The 20,063-nt window shown below is 44.4% G+C and overlaps 1 protein-coding gene across 6 annotated transcripts in view; it reads left to right on the top strand.

Annotated features, from left to right (window-relative positions):
- The window catches only part of HERC2 (HECT and RLD domain containing E3 ubiquitin protein ligase 2), a 132,425-nt gene extending 128,916 nt beyond the window's left edge, over positions 1 to 3,509 (top strand). For all 6 annotated transcript variants that reach the window (XM_069970846.1, XM_069970840.1, XM_069970844.1 and 3 more), the window contains one exon: positions 2,610 to 3,509. In XM_069970846.1, coding sequence (XP_069826947.1) covers positions 2,610 to 2,882 — 273 coding nt within the window. In that variant the 3' untranslated portion in view covers positions 2,883 to 3,509. The remainder of the gene's footprint in view (positions 1 to 2,609) is intronic.
- Positions 3,510 to 20,063: the final 16,554 nt, after the last annotated feature.

The raw sequence follows: 20,063 nt of genomic DNA on the forward strand, positions 1-20,063 counted from the left end.
AGAATTAACCAAAGATTTCCACATGGGGATTGTAGGTGGCCTTTTATCTATCCATCTTTGTGCAATGGCTTTACGCGCAAGGAACAGGGTTTCGCGTAAAAATATTACATTATTGTGGGTTCACACCTCCTCACTCAGTGCACCAAAAAGACATATTGTAGGATAAAATGGTACTTGTGTGGGACACATAGTAGTAAGAATATCCACTGTAGATGGGGGCAAGCCAAAATCGTGTCAGAAGTCGGCTGGTTCCATTTGGCATTTTGAGTAGAGATGAGCGAACCGGCTGAGGTTCCGGTTCGTATGAACCTGAACTCTCGGCTTCTGATTCCCGCTGTCTGCCCGCTCCGTGGAGAGGGTGGATACAGCGGGAGGACCACCTGAGAAACTGGGATACAGCCATAGCCATAGGCTGTATCCCAGTTTTCTAGGCGGTCCTCAGGCTGTATCCACCCTCTCCACGGAGCGGGCAGACAGCGGGAATCAGAAGCCGATACGAACCTGAACCTTGGCCGGTTCGCTCATCTCTAATTTTGAGCATTTGGTTTCAGGGATCCTGCCCATGTGATGTAAACGTATAGGGCAGGGGTTCTCAACTGGCGGACCGCGGTCCGAACCTGGACCGCGGAGGCCAGCTGTCCGGACCCCTGGTCAGACCTCCTAACCGCCCCGGATCCGGTCCGTCCCGCTCCCCACCGCACTGCCTCCCGCCCCATAGGCGTACTGTCCTTAGATGTCAGTACGCCTGTGGGGCTGGGGGCAGTGTCGGTCCGGCCCCCGGCTGATACGCGCTCTGTAGGGATGTCCCGGGGATTCCCCAGCAGAGCGCGCACCACAGACCTCAGTGTACGCTGCCGGCCTGTCCTTCCCGGAAGTGCAGGACGGCGGCGTACGCTGAGGTCACTGATGTGCGCTCTGCTGGGGAATCCCCGGGACATCCCTACAGAGCGCGTATCAGCCGGGGGCCGGACCGACGGGAAGAGACGAAGACAGCCGCAGCGGGGAACGAGGTGCTAGGTGAGTTGTTTTTGTTATTTTTTTTTTTCTGTCTTGGGGGCATCTACAAGGGGAGAGGTGGACTATATACTACAGGGGGGACCTCACAGGAGGCTATATACTACTGAGGGGGCTATATACTACTGGGGGGAGCGCACAGGGGGCTATATACTACAGGGGGGACCTCACAGGGGGCTATATACTACTGAGGGGGCTATATACTACTGGGGGGAGCGCACAGGGGGTTATATACTACAGGGGGGACCTCACAGGGGCAATATACTACAGGGGGAAAGTAAAAGGGGGGCTATATACTACTGGGGGGAGAGCACAGGGGCGCTATATACTACTGGGGGGAGCTCACAGGGGGCTATATACTACTGGGGGACAGCGCACAGGGGGCTATATACTACAGGGGGAGAGCACACAGGGGGGCTATATACTACTGGGGGGAGCTCACAGGAGGCTATATTCTACAGGGGGAGAGCGCACGGGGAGGCTATATACTACTGGGGGAGCAACAGGGGGCTATATACTACTGAAGGAGAGCACACAGGGGGGGCTATACACTACTGGGGGAGCAACAGGGGGGCTATATACTACCAGGGCAGTCACCCCCTTTGTACCTAATATCAAAGGCCTGGTGAGAGAGAAAAAAATGCCAATTTTCCCGCTAATAAGCAGCAATTCTGTATATAAATAGTTGAACGTTTGTGACAAAGTAACAAAACACGTTTCCTACTGATGTTCAGCTCGGACCTTCACCTGACAATAGACCCCGGTAAGTGGACCTTCACTAAAAGTTGTTGAGTACCCCTGGTATAGGGGGTCAGGTAACTCTGATGTACAATGTATAACTGCATAGGTTTATCATTTACTGAGGGTGAAACTTTAAGGTGCGATTCCAGTATAGTGACAACAAGCAGGTTGAAGTGATGGACGGGAGCATAATTTTGAAAGTTAGAAGATGGGAGCACCCAGCTTAGTAAAGTCATGTTTTATAGGCAACGGTGGTCTTTCCATGTAAACTTTACAGGATTGTATCTAACAGTAATACGTACTGAGCGCACTAGTCTGAATTTCCCCACGCTCCTCATAAATTGAATAACTACTTGCTGAGCTTGTCCAGTCACACTGAGCCCCTATGGAGAACTGCGTTATATTAAAGGATGCTTGTCGCCTATAAATATTGCATGTATCCTATCCTAGTTACCGGGAACAGAACTTTTCCTTTTTTTAGGGGCTAACAAATGGGTATAAATATGTAATGTTGCAGGCAGTTGTATAGCTCGGAAGCACCGTTATACTTACAAATGAGTTCTCAGGGCACATATAAAGCCATGACACATTAATACATAAGTTACTTTAATACATTAATTGTAGCCAATCAAAGAGCTAAGAAACTATCCCGGTCTGCAATGCTGCTATTATGTGAATTGTATTGGTGCCATTCAGTACTTATTTTTCATGTTTGGGTTATGAGGGGAGGATTCACAGGATTACTAAATGGCTCCAGTGCTGCTACTGTAGTACACTTGGCTTTAATATACCTATACAGAACATGTTGATGGTGTTTTCATATGATGATCTAGTTTCTTCCTTTTTCTGTACAGGTCTTGGATAAGTACAATCCTCCAGATCATTTTCTTCCAGAATCCTATACCTGTTTCTTCCTGCTGAAGCTTCCCAGATATTCTTGCAAGCAGGTTCTTGAGGAAAAATTAAAATATGCTATTCATTTCTGTAAGTCCATAGACACTGATGACTATGCACGGATTGCACTTACTGGCGAGCCAGCAGCAGATGACAGCAGTGATGACTCTGATAATGAAGATGCAGACTCCTTTGCCTCAGACTCCACACAGGACTACCTTACAGGACACTAAGGGAGCAAAGACAAAGCAAGTGGGCTCTCCTAATGCACTGAGAATCCCTGCGTTCTAGGGAACTGGCAGTCCAAAGTTTAGCAGTAGATACTACAGATATATGAAGAAAGACTTATTGAACTTTGTTGTTGAAAGCGATGCGTAGGTGCCTATTCCTAAATACACTGCACTTATATTGTGTTTTATTATATGTGTTGTAAATGTTTATTACAGAACAGTGCAGTGTCCCAATGTGAGGCAGCACAGCCTTTTACATGTGAGTGCAATAGTTTTTTTTTTCTTATTTTGTGTTGTATACTTGTGTAATTTCTTAATGGTGGCAAATAACCGTATAGTGGAGAACAAGAAAGTATTAATCATTTTCATTTCCCTCTCCCAGCAACCTGCTTATCAGAATGTTTTCCGAAGCAGCTGATCAGTATTCCTTCCAGTTACATGTCAATTAGAAAAGTAAGGGAGATCCCAGTGTTTTCCTACCACTAGTTCTGTTTGTATATTTCTTCTCTCATCTTCTGCTTCCAATGAATCCAAGCCTCAGCCATTTCATCTTATGGGGAATATGTATATAATTGATCAGTTCCATCACATATGCAATCCATTGTCCCTCTGAATAAACTGTGTCACTACAAAAAATGAATGCGTTTTCTTTCCTTTTTTTATAATATTATGTACCAAGCTGTGTCTTCATATGGGTCACAAAAATGGATGCAGCATTTGGCAGAACAAAATTGACGAATATAGATTGATTAGTCTTCAGTAACTATTTTCTTATTTTTAGTACATTTTATGGGGACAGCCACCTTGCCAAACAATATTTTGAGAGATGCTTTACAGCAAGCCCCATGGACAAAGACACAGTTGACTAGAGCTGTCCCTATTCAGGGGTAAGGGAGGGTTTTCTAGGCATGCTTTGTGAGGTAATTGCATGGCCACTGTGACTGGTGCTCTGTTCATCCTATGCATTGTTTTCAGGTGGGAGGGAGGAGTCTGGGAGCTGCTGAGACAACACCACACTGAAAAGGAAAGGACTGTACAACTTCCTGTTGGATGTTTTAAACAGACACATGCAAAAGTCGGTACAATTTGAGATAATTACTAAATTACTAGGTTCACATAACCTACAACAAGTGCCACTATAGTAAAACATATGTATTCATTTATTAAATCAACATAAATTATATCATAACTAGATTTTTTTCTTTCAAATCAACTGGTGTCAAAAAACTATATTGATTTTGTAAATTGCTTCTATTTAAAAATCTCAAGTCTTCCAGTACTTATCAGCTGCTGTATGCCCAGCATGAAGTGATGTATTCTTTCCAGTCTGACACTGTGCTCTCTGTTTCTGACAGGAACTGTACAGGGCATGAGAGATTTTTATAGTGATTTGCTACTGCTCCGAATAGTTCCCAACACAGACAGAGGTGGCAGCAGAGAGCATTGTGTCGGACTGGAAGAATACACCAATTCTTGCAGGACATACAGCAGCTGATTAGTGCTGAAAGACTTGAGATTTTGTAATAGAAGCCAATTACAACTCATAATAACTTTCTAACATCCATTTTAAATCTAGTACCCATTTTAAATTCCTTAAGGAACAATGACCTACTCTCTAAACCGTGGGCTTTCCGTCTATTATCGGGCACAGGCTAATTAGCCATTGAAATGCAGCTATCAAAACTGACAGCTGCGTTTAAATAGGTCCGTCCATAGCCATGCACACAGAAATGACTTATCACACAGGCTGTATAAGCATAGCTGTTGCTACCTTTACAATCTTCACTAAGGCAAGTGCCACTAAATTACACAAATCTGTTAACAATACACTCTATATTGCACTACTCCCCATCAACTGACAGCAACCATCTGAAGTACATAATGTCCAAGCTTGAATGCTAAAATAGCCCAAAGGAGGTCAGAAAGTAAGGGAATCTGCTCACTACAGAGTCCTGGTGGATCACCTGCCGCCGATTCCGCAGCTCGCCCCAGTTTGCGGCCGTACGCATCTTCGCCTATCACATAGAGTCCGTTGCATAGAATGGAGTCTATGGCACAGGTGGAGATGCACGTGGGGGCGAGTTGCGGAATCTGCGGCCGGTGATCCACCAGGATTCTGTAGTGTGTACATCGCCTAATGGTGGTTTTACACGGAACGATGTATCGTTCGAATTTGCACGATAACGGTCGAATTGGAACGATAATCGTACGTGTAAACGCAGCGAACGATCAAGCGACGAGGGAAAAATCGTTCATTTTGATCTTTCAACAAGTTCTCAAATCGTCGTTGATCGTTCGCAAAAAATTCGCAGATCGTTCAGTGTAAAGTCTTTCAACGATTTCCCCTATGTGTGAGAGAGGCTTAAGCGATCGCAAAAACGAATATTCCGTACGATGTATCGTTCCGTCTAAACGCCGATCGTTATAAAAAAAAATTTGTCCATTCAAAATCGTTAATCGTGCGATTGGGCGAATTATCGCTCTGTGTAAAACCACCATAACTCTGTAATAATACCTGGTGTAGAAGGATGTGCACATTTCCCTCTAATGCACATTTTGCGTCTGCCTACTCTGGGAGGTGTACATTTGTGTGCCATGGCTACACGTATTATAACTGTGTTATGATACAATTTTATGGTGATTTAATAAAGGAATATATTGGTTATACTATAGTTGTCCTTTTTGTAGGTTATGTAGTATTGTGGCTTTGGTCTATCATAGGAGAGGGTATGTTACCAAATTGTATGTTTTGGAGCAATTCATTTTATTTAAATGTTGTAGTTACAAAATGCATTTTTCTGTATTTATGTCTTTTGATCAGAGTAATGCATTGTGGGTTATGGCCAATGATGTGTCTGTTAATGTGTTAAAAGCCTAAGGGTTGTATCACATTTTGGCACAGTTCAGGAGAGTCTGATGGAATTAACAAAATGTTTTGCAAACTGATCAAAGAATTGGATCTAAAAGATGCAGCTATTTTTTGTTCTTGCTGGAAACACATTTGTAAAGCAGATGGCAAAAGGGTCAAGTGTATAAACAATATTGCATCCTCTGCTAGACTGTATACTTGTCATTTTCTGCTTGTACGCTCCTCAGATTGCTAAAACTTTGATTTATACCCCAGATCGAATATGTTACCAGAGCATTTTCTTGTGGTATTTCTTTAACTTAAGTGGGCACTAGCATATTAAATAGTGGACTACTTAGTTCAGTGGTGGGCCTTATAGTTTACCTAACTGTATCCACTGGAGCAGTAATGCTGGTCACCCACATATAAAATAAAGAGGCTGCACTGACCTTAAAGGGGTTATCCAGCGCTACAAAAACATGGCCACTTTTCCCCCTACTGTTGTCTCCAGTTCAGGTGCGGTTTGCAATTAAGCTCCATTTACTTCAATAGAACAGAGTTTCAAAACCCCACCCAAACTGGAGAAAACAGTAGGGGGAAAGTGGCCATGTTTTTGTAGCGCTGGATAACCCCTTTAAAGGGCAGCCCCAGTGTTTTTTTTTTCTTTACAAATCTCTGGCACTTTCTGATACCAGTTGATTTAAATTTACTTCTATTAAAAAAACCTCAAGTCTTCCAGTACTTATCAGCTGCCGCAAGTCATAGACATAGATATGTAGGACATACAGCAGCTGATAAGTACTGAAAGACTTGAGATTGTTTAATAAAAGTAAATTACAAATATTTGGTACTTTATGACACTAGTTGATTTGAAAGTAAAATTTGCAGGAGTTGCCTTTTAGGGGCCCATACAACAACACACCAGACGTTATGTCATTTGGTAGGTCACATTGACATCATGCGATGGAACAGATGGAACAAGTGGATCTGAAAAAGGAAGCTGCAGGTAGGGAAATTGCCAGTGTGGCTATTCAAGAATGCTGTGTTGCTTCTGGGCAGTGAAAAATAAAAATTTCCCCAGAGCACTACATAAGGCTTTCTATGAGCTCATTCACACTTCTAAAAGGAGAAATCGCACCAAAGTTGAAAAAAATGCAAACAGGCAGGGTGGTGTACCCCACCCCTCATGCCTTCTAGCTGCAACATCACATACCCCGGCTAAATGCTTGCCTGCTCAGCCAATCAGTGACTGGGTATGACGTTGCAGCTGGAATTGGTGGGTATGTCGTCATATACCTGTTTTTCAGCTAAAGATGACAACAAGCTGCTGTCAGAGAGGCCTAGGAGCGGTGCAATGGAGGCACCAAGAGGGGTGAGTTATTCTCTCGCACCCCCCTGCCTGCTGTTTTTCATTTTCTTGGGTCTTTGGTATTGGTCAGTATTTTGCATCAGCATTTGTAAAGCAAAACCAGACATTCATTCAGAACATGGGAAAGCTACACATCTGTCCATTATACTTTATCTACGTTCTACTCTTAGATTTGGTTTACTAGTGCTGATGCAAAATACACTTAAAGGAGTTATCCAGCGCTACATAAACATGGCCACTTTCTTCCAGAGACAGCACAGCTCTTGTCTCCAGCTTGGGCGGAGTTTTGCTGCTCAGTTCCATTGAAGTGAATGGAGTTTAATTGCAAATTGCACCTGAACTGGAGACAAGAGTCATGTTGACTCTGAAGGAAAGTGGCCATGTTTTTGTAGCACTGGATAACCCCTTTAAGGCCCTATTCCACGGAACGATTATCGGCCGATATCGGCCTCTACGGACGATAATCGTCCTGTGGAATAGAGTGCAACGATCAGCCGACATCGTTCATGTCGGCTGATCGTTTAAATAGGAGCATCGGCAGCAGACGCTGCTGTATCCTATGGGCTGCCCGGATGATCAGCGATCACCCGGGCAGCCCGCCCCCCCTCCCGCACTCACCCGCTCGCTGCAGCCGCGATGAATAGCGGCGGCAGCAAGCGGGGAACAAGGAGCAAACGAGCGCTGACAGCGCTCGTTTGCTCCTCTAAAACGACCCGTGAAATAGGGGCTTAGTGTCACTGTCATTATAACTTTCAAAATCTAAGGGCCCTTTTACACAGAAAGATTATCTGACAGATTATCTGCCAAAGATTTGAAGCCAAAGCCAGGACTGGATTTGAAAAGGGGAGAAATCTCAGGCTTTCATGTATGACCTGATCTCTGTTTATAGTCTGTTCCTGGTTTTGGCTTCAAGTCTTTGGCAGATAATCTGTCAGATAATCTTTCTGTGTAAAAGGACCCTTAGGGTGGTATTACACGGGCCGAGCAGGGCCCGATAATACCTGTAAACGAGCAGCGATCTGCTAGATCGTTGCTCGTTTACTGGACCTATTACACGGCCCGATAATCGTTTGACAAGAGCTGCAAGGACATCGTTACCGATGTCCTTGCAGCCCTTGCTAAACTGGCATACATTACCCATCCACGTTCCAGGGCTGCTCCTGCGTCCGCTTCTCCCAGGGGTCCCGCGCGCTCTCTAGCGTCACAGCAGCCTGTCAGCTGGTAGGCCGCTCAGCCAATCACAGGCCGGGACCGCCGCGGCCTGTGATTGGCTGAGCGGCCTATCAGCTGACAGGCCTCTGTGACGCTAGAGCGCGCGCGGGACGCAGGGAAAAGCGGACGGCAGGAGCAGCCCTGGAACGTGGATGGGTAATGTATATCGTTAGTCGCCGGCCACGCACCGCTATTACACGCAGCGGTGCGCGGTCGGCGCCCGACGAAAATAGGTTCTAACCTATATCAACGATAAGCCGATGATCGTTGTCATCGGCTGATCGTTGCATTTATTACACGGAGCGATAATCGGCCGAATCGGGCCAATTCGGCCGATTATCGTTCCGTGTAATACCACCCTAAATCAGTAGATGTGATATAAAGCAAGTTTGCAATTTACATTCATTATTTATTTTTTAGTTATCAAGGAAAACACGGCACTTCCTGATTTCTGAGTCTTGTTTATCCCAGGCCATCTGAATCCCATTCTAGATTCAATGTCTCTGGCAAACAGCTGATTGGATGAGTTACTAGGTTTTGTACACACCCCATGATCAGATATTGATGGCTTTGAGGATATGGGATCTGTAAAACAGTTCCTAAAAACCCTCTTAAAATACCCTAAATAGATGGTAACACTATGAAGGTGGGAACTATGATAACTTATCAGCGCAGTGTTTCTCAACTCCCCAGGTCCCCCCAACAGGTCATGTTTTAAGGATTCACTTAGGATTTCAGAGGGAATATAATATCAGGTATTACAACATTTATTCTTTGAAAGGGAAATCCTCAAATCATGATCTGTTGGGGGACACTTGAGGAATGGAGTTGAGAAACGCTGTCAGATCTGAATCACAAGTTCCATTCATGGAGTACGTGCTGTGAACCGGACTTTAATAATTCCTATTTACCTGAAACGGGAATCCCCCTCTGCTTTCCTTTCCCTCCATTCTCAGTGGCAGTTCTACAGTAAATTCGGTTTATGTAAGAGCTTGTGCTTGCAGCTCTGTATAATGGCAGAGTGAACAGAGCCATAATGTCACTCTCAAAGGTGTTAAACATTCTTTAACATATTGGTGCTGGTGCATTGAAAACAATAAACATCCTCTTCGCACTCCCCCAATTTCTTGCAGACAGACTGCGGAGCCTCATCACCCGAAACTAACTCATCTTGGGGGTGACGGTGACAGCTTTCTCAGCCAATCACTGATTGAGACAGGACAGCACTGCAGCCAGTGATTGGCTGAGCGGGCTGTTACTCCCGAGACAAGTTTGTCTCTGAAGTGGAGACTCAACAGTGCAGTCAATGGTGGGGACACAGGGACAGCATGGAGAGGCAAGCATAGAATGTTTGTTTTCAATGCACTAGCAGCAATATGGTAAAAAATGTTTAATGTGCCACTATACCTCATTTCATTTTTATAATCGATTGTCTGTAAATTTGACACTATAGTATAGTATAGAGGTATTCAGTTGAAGCTTTGTTTCTGGAGGTACCATGTGGCGGCTACGCTATGTGCTTAATGCCTCATGATGTTTCTTTGATTCTTTTCCCCAGTGTTTCTAGAAAATGAATGAATTAATTCAAAAATACAAGACATTAGTTTGTTCCACCTTCTTCTGTATGTACTGTACACTTAGTGCATGTCATAACCCCCTTAACTTTCCTGCCAAAATGCTTATTTTCATCTGAAATTTTAGGCAGTCTCTACAATATTGGTCCTTGTTTTATTTGTGCTGTTTTACTAGCTTCTGCCTTTGCTTATTTAGAGCAGAGCTAAAAGTAAGAAGTTTGACCCATTGATGGCTTTAGATAATATAAAAAAAAAAACCAACCATAATGAAACTTTCAGTTTATGGCTAGGTAAGTAACAAACAAATACTAGAGAACATGACTTTCTCCCCTGCATATATGCGTAGGTGGGTCACAGAAGGCCTGCTGCTGTGTAGGTGTATTCATATTCAATCACAGTAAATTCAGGGTTGCAGAAAGTATAAAAGCAGCCAGCAAGTGAGTGAGTTATGAGTGGAGTGGTATTGTTATTTCTCATATGCTATGTGAGCTGCTGCAGGATGCACAGTAAAATGAGAATTCGCTTACCTGAAATTCAATTTCTTTGTTCCTTTAGGCAGCATATGTCTGGCCTTTCATTAATCCATTGCCTCTTTAAAGCCTGTTGATGGAGTGTAGCATGCCTTTTTATCACGCCATTTCTTATCACCTAGAAATTTAAGTAGTACTTATAACTTCGTTAATCTTGAAAAATGACATCTTTCAGCATAAACCAAAGACTTCTGCATTGATGTCTGGAGAGATCCACTTATTTCAGCTACAGTTTTGTGCTTTATATATCCAAGTACAGGTCTATATATTAATAGTAAAGTGGTTAGACATAGCTGCTTTCTTCTAGATACACTCTTGTCCTCAGTTTGTGTATAGATTTTCAGCTCTTTTCTATCAAAGAAAATGGTGCTGAATTGTAATAACACACACAACATAAGATTAGGTGTGGTGCTGTTTTTGGAAGAAAGCATCTTTTTAAAAAAAAATATTATTAGTTATTTTATTTTGCTTCCTTGAAATTTGAGGTGACTATGATAAACCCATTTGAGCTAAGAGGAAATATAATTTCTGCTAAATTTTGAGAAGCATAAGATTGAGTCTTTTGAATCATTTACATACTACCCGCAGCTTTATTTCTGCTGAAACAAGTGTTTTGCTGCTGATTTTAATTTGTACTCCAATGTCTGGTGAATCCCATATTAGGGTACTATTACATGGGCCAACGAAGGCCTGATCAATATTGTACAGATCTAGCAGATTGGCGCTCAGTTACTGGGCCTATTACATGTCCTGATAATTGTTTAGCAAGTGCTGCAAGGACATAGTTAGCAATGTTCTTCTCCTGCGCTCTGCATGCTTCCCAGTCCCACGACTGCAGCTTCAGGGCAGCCTGTCTGAGCTGACTGGCCACTCAGGCCGCTTAGCAGACTACTGATGATTGGCTCTCAGCTCAGACAGACTGCTCTGGAGCCGCAGCCTTGGCGCATGCAGAGCGCAGAAGAATACCAGGAACGTGGACAGGTTAATGTATTTACTGTTTGTTAAATCGTCAGCCTCGCATTGCTATTACATGTAGCATTGCGCAGTCGGTGGCCGATGATTTTATGTCTGGACCTGAAGTAAGGAACAACCAATGATCGTGCATATGGCCACATTACTGAACATGTCTATGCCTAAACCATAATATACCATAACCAGGGCTCAGGAGCAAATGCTACCATGGTACCCCCCCTATAGCCACACTTGTTTAGGATACATTAAGGAACAATCAAGATTCACATAAACCGACCAGACTATAAAGAAGAGCATCTAAGTTTGAGAACAGTTTCTATTAATCTATTCAGCTTCAGATGTTTGCATCAGGTTTTCTATCCTTCATCGTACTGACAAAATGCACAATGATGAAAAAACTAATCATATATCCACGCTGTCTGCTAGGCAGGTGAAAAAATGAAGTAAACCAAGCAAGACTTCCTCTGCGACAAAATCACATTATGGAAAGGTTTTCATTTATAGAGATGGGCTAAAAATAAATTGCCAATCAGTCTTTTCCATGTAATCAAATCTACGCTTACAATTTGGCTTTAAAGGAAATAACAATTTCTGAATTGCTGCCAGAGCCCAAGTGCTGCAAGTATGATTAATACACTGCCATATTGCCTCAACATCTTTCCTGTATCTCCAAGATGACTTCAAATGGCTACTCTGGTCAGTTTGGGTTACTTTTATCCCTTTCCAAAGATTATAAAAATGTATCAATATGATATTAACATAGCTTTTCTGTGCATTAAAATATCCATATGTTCTATTTGTGCCTTGAAGATTTTTTTATTTTTTTTTACCACCCTATAAATACTTCACTAGTAATGGCTAATGCATCATGTTTTAAGTTTTAAGTCATTATATTAGAGCCTGGTGTTTACTTCTCACTGTAAGGATGTCACAGGAGTGGGAGCTGCAGGTGGGGGTCCGTGAGTGTAAGTGATGTCACTTCCTAGATAACATGGTGATGTCACGACCCAACTCCCAGAGCTGTGTGGGCTGTGGCTGCTGGAGAGGATGATGGCAGGGGGACACTGAGGGACACAGGGCACTGGAGGGACACTGAGCATCCCTCTGCCATCATCTTCTCCAGTAGCCACAGCCCACACAGCTCTGGGAGTCGGGTCATCACCGTGTTATCCAGGAAGTGACGCCACTTTTTTTTAGATTAATTAAAGAGAATCTGTACTGAGACCCAAACCATGGGTACTGTTATGTAGCTTTAACAAATCCTTGGCTGCTGCTGGGGTCCATCTTTTTCCCCGGGGGTAAAGTGCCAGGGTCTCTTCGCTATAGCTGTTGTTTTTTCCTCCTGCACTCAACTTTAGACTCATATACAATGACTCTGTCTTCCTACTGGTTTAATGAGAAATCACACGTCCTGGAGTTTACATTTTTTCCTGTATGTTCTCTATAAATTTTGTGGCTAGCCACTTTTTGCATCCATGCACCCTCCCACAAATACACAGCTGCTGCTGCTGCATGTATATGTCAGGTGAGCTGACTATTATCTCATTTTCCCCCATTGTTTGTATAATTATATTTGACAGGAAGCTCTAATAATGCATAAAATGTACAATATTTAATTTTAAAGAGTACACAGAATAAAGTGTACAGCTTTACATTATGTCTTAAACCCAATTTCTCACCCAAATATCTTCTTTCCACAAGTCCATTGGCAGCAAAGATAAACAATAGCGTAACCAGTAATTTTGTCCTACTAGGCAGAAGAAACAAAAAAGGTTAATTAACTGAACTACATTACCCATAAGGCCTGCTCCATAAATAACTAGGGATGGTCCGAACCTGCCGAGATTCGGTTCGTATGAACCCGAACGCTCAGCAGCAGATTCCCGCTGTCTGCCCGCTCCGTGGAGCGGGCGGATACAGCGGGAGGAACACCTGGAAAGCTGGGATACAGCCTATGGCTATGACTGTATCCCAGTTTTCCAGGCGGTTCTCCCGCTGGATCCGCCCACTCCACGGAGCGGGGCAGACAGCGCGAATCATTACCGAGTGTTCGGGTTTGGACCATCCCTATAAATAACCCTCAGAGACAATAATGAGACAGGTATGTTCGCAGCAATGACATTTAGTAGGGGGGATGCTGTGCTGCCTACAGACTCACGGGAAAAAGAAATTTCTGGTAAAATTTAAATTTAAAATATAGTCCTACGGCAGTATAGATAAACAATAAGCAATAACAAAAATAGGGGAGGATTTAAGTAAAACCAGCAACTTCCAGCACTCTTTTGCCAAAAGACACATCTTTATTCATGATCGATCTAACTTATAGTGTTTAATGAACGTGTTAGAGGCTGCTTTGCAAATCTCATCCAATGCATGAGCTTGGAGAACAAGAAAATGGCTGCACATCTCTCACGTTTGGTACTAAAGCATTTCAGATTTGATCAAATTATATGCTAACTTCTGATGTTGGTTTTTAATGTAGCTGAAAAGCTTAAGTATCAAACACGTGTGAGAGGTGCAGCCATTTTCTTGTTATCAAAGCTTGTGCAGTTATGTATTCTGTCCCTTTTTAAATGTGGTTTTGCACTCCACCCAGTATATATGTTACCAATTAGCGGGTAGCAGGGGTGTAGCTAGAGGCTCATGGGCCCTGGTGCAAAAGTTTAACCTGGGCCCCAGGTTAAAGATGCACAAGACAAGGGAGGCACACTATGGGCTATGTACAGCACATGATGGGCACACTATAGGCTATGTACAGCACATGATGGGCACACTATGGACTATGTACAGCACATGATGGGCACACTATGGGCTATGTACAGCACATGATGGGCACACTATGTGCTATGTACAGCACAGGGAGGCATGTGGAACCAGTTTCTGCACATAAAAATATAAAATCCAGCAGACACTTTATGCAGTGTGTAGAGTCCCTACTAGAGATGAGCAAACCTGGAGCATGCTCGAGTCCATCCAAACCCGAACTTTCGGCATTTGATTACTGGTGGCTGGTGAAGTTGGATAAAGCCCTAAGGCTATGTGGAAATCATGGATATAGTCATTGGCTGTATCCATGTTTTCCAGACAACCTTAGAGCTTTATCCAACTTCAGCAGCCCCAGCTAATCAAATGCAGATCGTTCGGGTTCGGATGGACTTGAACCCGAATCCGGTTTGCTCATCTATAGTCCCTACCAGCAGCTGCAGGCCCAGCATGTCAGGTCTCAGGCCGGCTCCGGAGCACACAGAGCTGAGAGGAGGAGGGGGAGGGGCAGCTGTTCTCCTGCTGTAGCTCTGTCCCTCCTCCTCCTCATCCTCTCCGTCCACAGACACATTGGAAATTAGGGACTGCCGCTTAATAAGTAAGTGTGCTGCTGAGGCAGATAGTGACTCCCCTGCCCCAACTCTCCTGTCCTCCCCTCCTTACAGATGAAAATCTCCCCTGCTGTCCCCAATTGATGACGGGCCGGGTCGCAAGTGCGACCTCTGCCACCTCTATAGCTATGCCACTGGCGGGTAGCTGTTTACATGTGCTCCCAGCTAGACTGAGAGAAAAAGGGAGTTAGCTTGATTATCAGATTACTGCTTTCTAGGCTTAGGGGTCATTCACACATTCGGTGCATGGTTCAAAATTATGGACCATATGCTTACGGACTTCGGAACTCCTGACATCATCATTAGTTATGATGCAGAGAGCTCCTAAACAGTTAAAATCTGCGCTACTGCTCTGCATGGGGCTTGAATACTAAGAAATTCTCAAAACATGACCTGTTTGGGGTACTTGAGGGCTGGAGTTGTGAAACACTGTTATTATAGTATGTGTTTTTGCACTTATGCAACACCAGGATTTTAAATTCATATTTGTCTATTTTTGTGGTGCCCATCTCAATTTAGTATATATCATATTAGCAAATGGGTGGTCAGTGGTGGCATGTTTTATAAACAAAAAAACTTTTTTTTTTTTACAACTTACTTTAAGGATTCCTTTCTGCTCTTTTAATTGCACTGCATTATGCGATTATCGTTCATATTTTCGCGATAACGATCGCATTTGAGCTATAATTGGTTTGTGTTACCACAGCAAACGATCAAGCGATGAGCGAGAAATTGTTCATCGTGATCTTTCAACATGTTCTCAGACAGTGGCTTGTCGTTCAGAAAAGATTCGCAGATCGCTTTGTCTAAACAGTCTTTCACAGATTCATCCTAATGTGTGAGATGGCCTTAAGTGATCTTAAAGTGTCACTGTCGTGGAAAAAAAAAAATATATATATATATATATATATATATATATATATATATATATATATTTATTTTTTTTTTTTTTTTCCCCAGAAATCAATGGTCCAGGCGATTTTAAGAAACTTTGTAATTGGGTTTATTAGGCAAATATGCCATTATCTGCATTTAAACCTTTTTTACCCAGACGCCCTATGACAGCACCCCTGGAGAGGACCTCCCACCGCTTGACAGGAAACCTGAGAAGATAAAAGCTGACACACCTCTCCACACCTTCAGTTCAGGTTTCCTGTCCTGCGGATAGGAGGCCTCAGAAGAGCCCATCCTGGGTGAAGATGGCACAGAACTCCATACCTTCTTGGCTGCAGGTCCCCCGTAGTTGAATCTTAGTAGTGGGGCTCCCTGGAGGCAGAAGCCTGTCTGCGGACAGCAGCCGGATAAGCCTGGGCTGAGGTCCCTGGAGGGTGCTGCAGGCTCCTGCGGTTCCTGGGGGATCTCCGCTCCCGGGCGGGGGTCTTCCAGGGGCTGTGGTTTGGGTAGGCCGTGTCCGTCCCGCCAGCTCACTCACGGAGCGCATTTGCGCATGCCCGGAGTGCCGCTGTTGGCGCGGCACTTCCGGGTCACGTGACGTGCGTGCGTACGCACGCGTGGTGACGTCAGACGCCGCGTACCCGCCCCACTTCCCTTCAAAGAATGTGGGGAATGTGGAAATTTACTGCCAGATGATTATTCCAGGTCACTTTGCCAATACTGTGTGGATAAGTTAGTGGCTCAGGAGGCCTCTTCCCTGGCGGATAACTTAAAACAAGTGGTCAGGGACGAAGTGCAGCTTTCCCTAAGAAATCTAGGATTTGATAGGCCAGCTGCAGAAACCCCACTCATTGCTCCTGGATTTTCAGTAACCTCTGAACCTCCAATAGCTCCAAGTGAGGATCAGGAAGAAGGAGAAGTGTATTTAATTTCTTCTAATGAAGATCAGGAGCAGCCTTCCACTTCTAGAGCTCTCTGTCCTACAGAAGATACTGAACAGCTTATTAAAGCAATCAGATCCTCGATGAATATAGTGGAGGAGGAGGTGACGGTGTCACCTGAGGATGCGTTATATGAGGGGTTAGCTCCCAAAAAGATGCATAACTTCTCTGTTCACAAAAGTATTAAGGCATTAATTGACAACGAGTGGCAAAACCCAGACCGAAAATTTTTTATTCCCAGGTATTATAAGAGGAAATATCCCTTTGAGGAGGGCGAATGTAGCTCATGGAATAAGGCCCCGGCTATTGATGCACCTGTGGCAAAGATTGCGAGAAAAAATAGCCTTCCCTTTGATGATCTCGGGTCTCTTTCTGATCCCATGGACAGAAAGTCTGACTATTTTTCCAAGAGAACTTGGGAGGCAGCTACAGGTGCATTAAGGACCAGTATCGCAGCTACCTGCGTGGCAAGACCCTTAAGAATGTGGCTAACTAAATTAAAGACTCAGTTAACTAATGATCAGGATACCACTAAGGTACTGGATGACTTACCTGTGATATCCAAAGCGGTAGACTTCCTAGCAGACGCCTCTACAGACACCATAAAGATGTCAGCAAGAGCAGCAGCGCTGTCTAATTCCGCAAGAAGAGCACTTTGGCTCAAAGCATGGAAAGGGGATGTAGCCGCAAAGGGAAAATTATGTGGTATTCCATGTAATGGAGATTTGCTATTTGGTCCTGTTCTAGATTCTCTCCTAGAGAAGGCATCAGACAAGAAAAAATTTCCCGCTCCCCCCAAACAGCAGGAGTCCTTTCGTGGCAGAAGACAAACCAGGAGGTCCTTTCGTCCCAACCAGGACAACAGGAAGTTCAGAGTGCCAGGGAAAGGCAGAGGATTCCTGTTCAACTCCAAGGACGATAAACCTAAACCCCCTCAACAATGACGGGATGCAGGTGGGGGGGCGCCTGTCTTTTTTTGCCCAGGCCTGGAGGGAAATTTCTCCCAGTCCTTGGGTTCTAAATACAATCTCTTCTGGTCTGCTTCTGGAGTTCAGAAGCCCACCAGTAGACAGATTCCTCCCCACCAGAATCCTGTCAGATCGGGCAAAACAAATGATTATAGAGGAAGAGGTTTTGTCTATGATCAACAAGAATGTTTTGATCCCAGTTCCTCCATTACAACACCAGCAGGGGTTCTATTCCCCACTGTTCTTGGTAAAGAAGCCAAATGGCTCTTACAGAGTCATCATAAACCTAAAGGGTCTCAACAAGTTCCTCCTATACAAAAGATTCCGCATGGAGACCTTGAAGTCCACAATAAATTTGTTGTCCCCACACTGCGTCATGGCGTCAATAGATCTGGAGGACGCATACTATCACGTTCCCATCCATCCGATACATCAAAGGTTTCTCAGAGTGGCAGTATGTATAGCGGGAAAGTGGACTCACCTCCAGTACAGAGCCCTGCCATTCGGAGTATCTCAGGCGCCAAGAGCCTTCACAAAGATTGTGGCAGATATGACATCTTATATCAGAAAACAAGATATCCTCATAATACCATACCTGGACGACTTCCTGCTGGTAGCAGATTCAATCCCGCATCTTCAAACCCAGATCCAGCTAGTATCGGACATTGTCAGGAGATTAGGGTGGAACATAAATCTGAAAAAATCAAACCTATGTCCCTCCAGGCAGTGTGTATTTCTGGGCACTCTACTGGACTCAGAGACTATTATCCCTTCTCCCTCCCCCAAAGAGAGAGGTAGTTATCAGGAGAGCAGAAGAACTCTTTCTCTGCCCCGAACCGGTGTTGAGACATGCAATGTCGGTGTTGGGGCTACTTACATCCTGTATCCAATTAGTACTCTGGGCTCAGTCCAGAACCAGAGCCTTACAATGGGACATTCTTCAGCATTGGAATGGCAGTCAGCAAACGCTAAACAAGACCTTCCATTTATCCTCCAAAGCAAGAATAAGTCTCCGTTGGTGGATGGACCCCAAAAATCTGGGGAGGGGGGTAAGATGGTCACCTGCACAACAACTAAATCTAACAACGGACGCCAGCCCCTGGGGCTGGGGAGCTCACCTGGGCAATACCTTTACCCAGGGCACTTGGCCTCCTCATCTCAGACAGCAGACTTCCAATTTCAAAGAACTGTATGCGATCTTTCAAGCCCTACAAGACCTAGAGCCTTTAGTGTCCTCAAAGGATGTCTTAGTATACTCAGACAACACCACAGCTGTCTCTTACATAAACAAACAAGGGGGGACACGCTGCCAGACTCTCCTGCAACTATCAGCCCAAATTTTCCTGTTCGCAGAGCAACATCTACTGTCACTAACAGCAGTGCATCTCAGGGGGGACCAAAACATCCAGGCGGACTTCCTAAGCAGGGTGAAAATAACCCAATCAGAGTGGTCTCTCAGCGAGGAGGTGTTTCAGCAGATCACCAGCAGATTCATGCCTCCAACAGTCGACCTATTTGCGACCAGGGCGAACAGGAAAGTCAAGAAGTTCTACTCCCTCAGGCCAGGAGACTGCCCAGCGGCGGTAGACGCACTTTCTCAGAGTTGGAGAGGAGAGATAGCTTATGCCTTCCCCCCCCTCAACCTGATTCCCAGAGTTCTGAGAAAGATAATAGAAGACAGAGCTCAGGTCATTCTCATAGCTCCGTTTTGGCCAAAGAGACCCTGGTTCACGCTGCTGAGAAGGCTGTCAGTCGCCCAACCATGGATTCTCCCGGAGAAGAATCTTCTCTCCCAGGGCCCAGTACAGCACCCGACCTGTCCACACTTGCACTTGACTGCATGGATGCTGAAAGGCTAATCCTCAGAGATAGGGGCCTCACAGACGATGTCATAAATACTATGCTAGCAAGTAGAAAAGAAGTCACGTCTTCAATCTATTTAAGAACATGGAGGGCCTTTCTAAAATTTTCTCAGGGAAAACAAGACCCTTTAGGGGAACCTAACATCCCATTAATTCTTAGCTTTCTGCAGACAGGGCTGGATAAAAATTTAAAACCTAGCACCCTCAAGGTTCAGATTTCAGCCCTAAGTACATTCCTAAACCATAAACTAGCAGATAACCTACTAATTAAAAGGTTTATCACAGGGGCGCTCAGGTTAAATCCATCAGTTAGAGTCACTATTCCCCCATGGGATCTAAACCTGGTCCTAGAGGCCTTAACTAAACCTCCGTTTGAACCTTTAGAGTCTTTATCACTAAAAATGCTATCTCTCAAACTCACCTTTCTTTTAGCTATTACGTCTGCTAGGAGAGTTAGTGAACTCCAGGCATTATCAGCCTTTCCTCCTCACACCATTATCCTGGAGGATAGAGTAACAATGAAGACCCTTCCATCCTTTCTTCCTAAGGTGGTATCTGAATTCCATAAAAACCAGAATATTGTTCTCCCGTCTTTCTGTGACAGACCCAAGAATGATGGAGAAAGGAACTTTCACAATTT

The sequence above is a fragment of the Dendropsophus ebraccatus genome, chromosome 5 (assembly GCF_027789765.1).
Source record: "Dendropsophus ebraccatus isolate aDenEbr1 chromosome 5, aDenEbr1.pat, whole genome shotgun sequence".
NCBI lineage: Eukaryota > Metazoa > Chordata > Amphibia > Anura > Hylidae > Dendropsophus > Dendropsophus ebraccatus.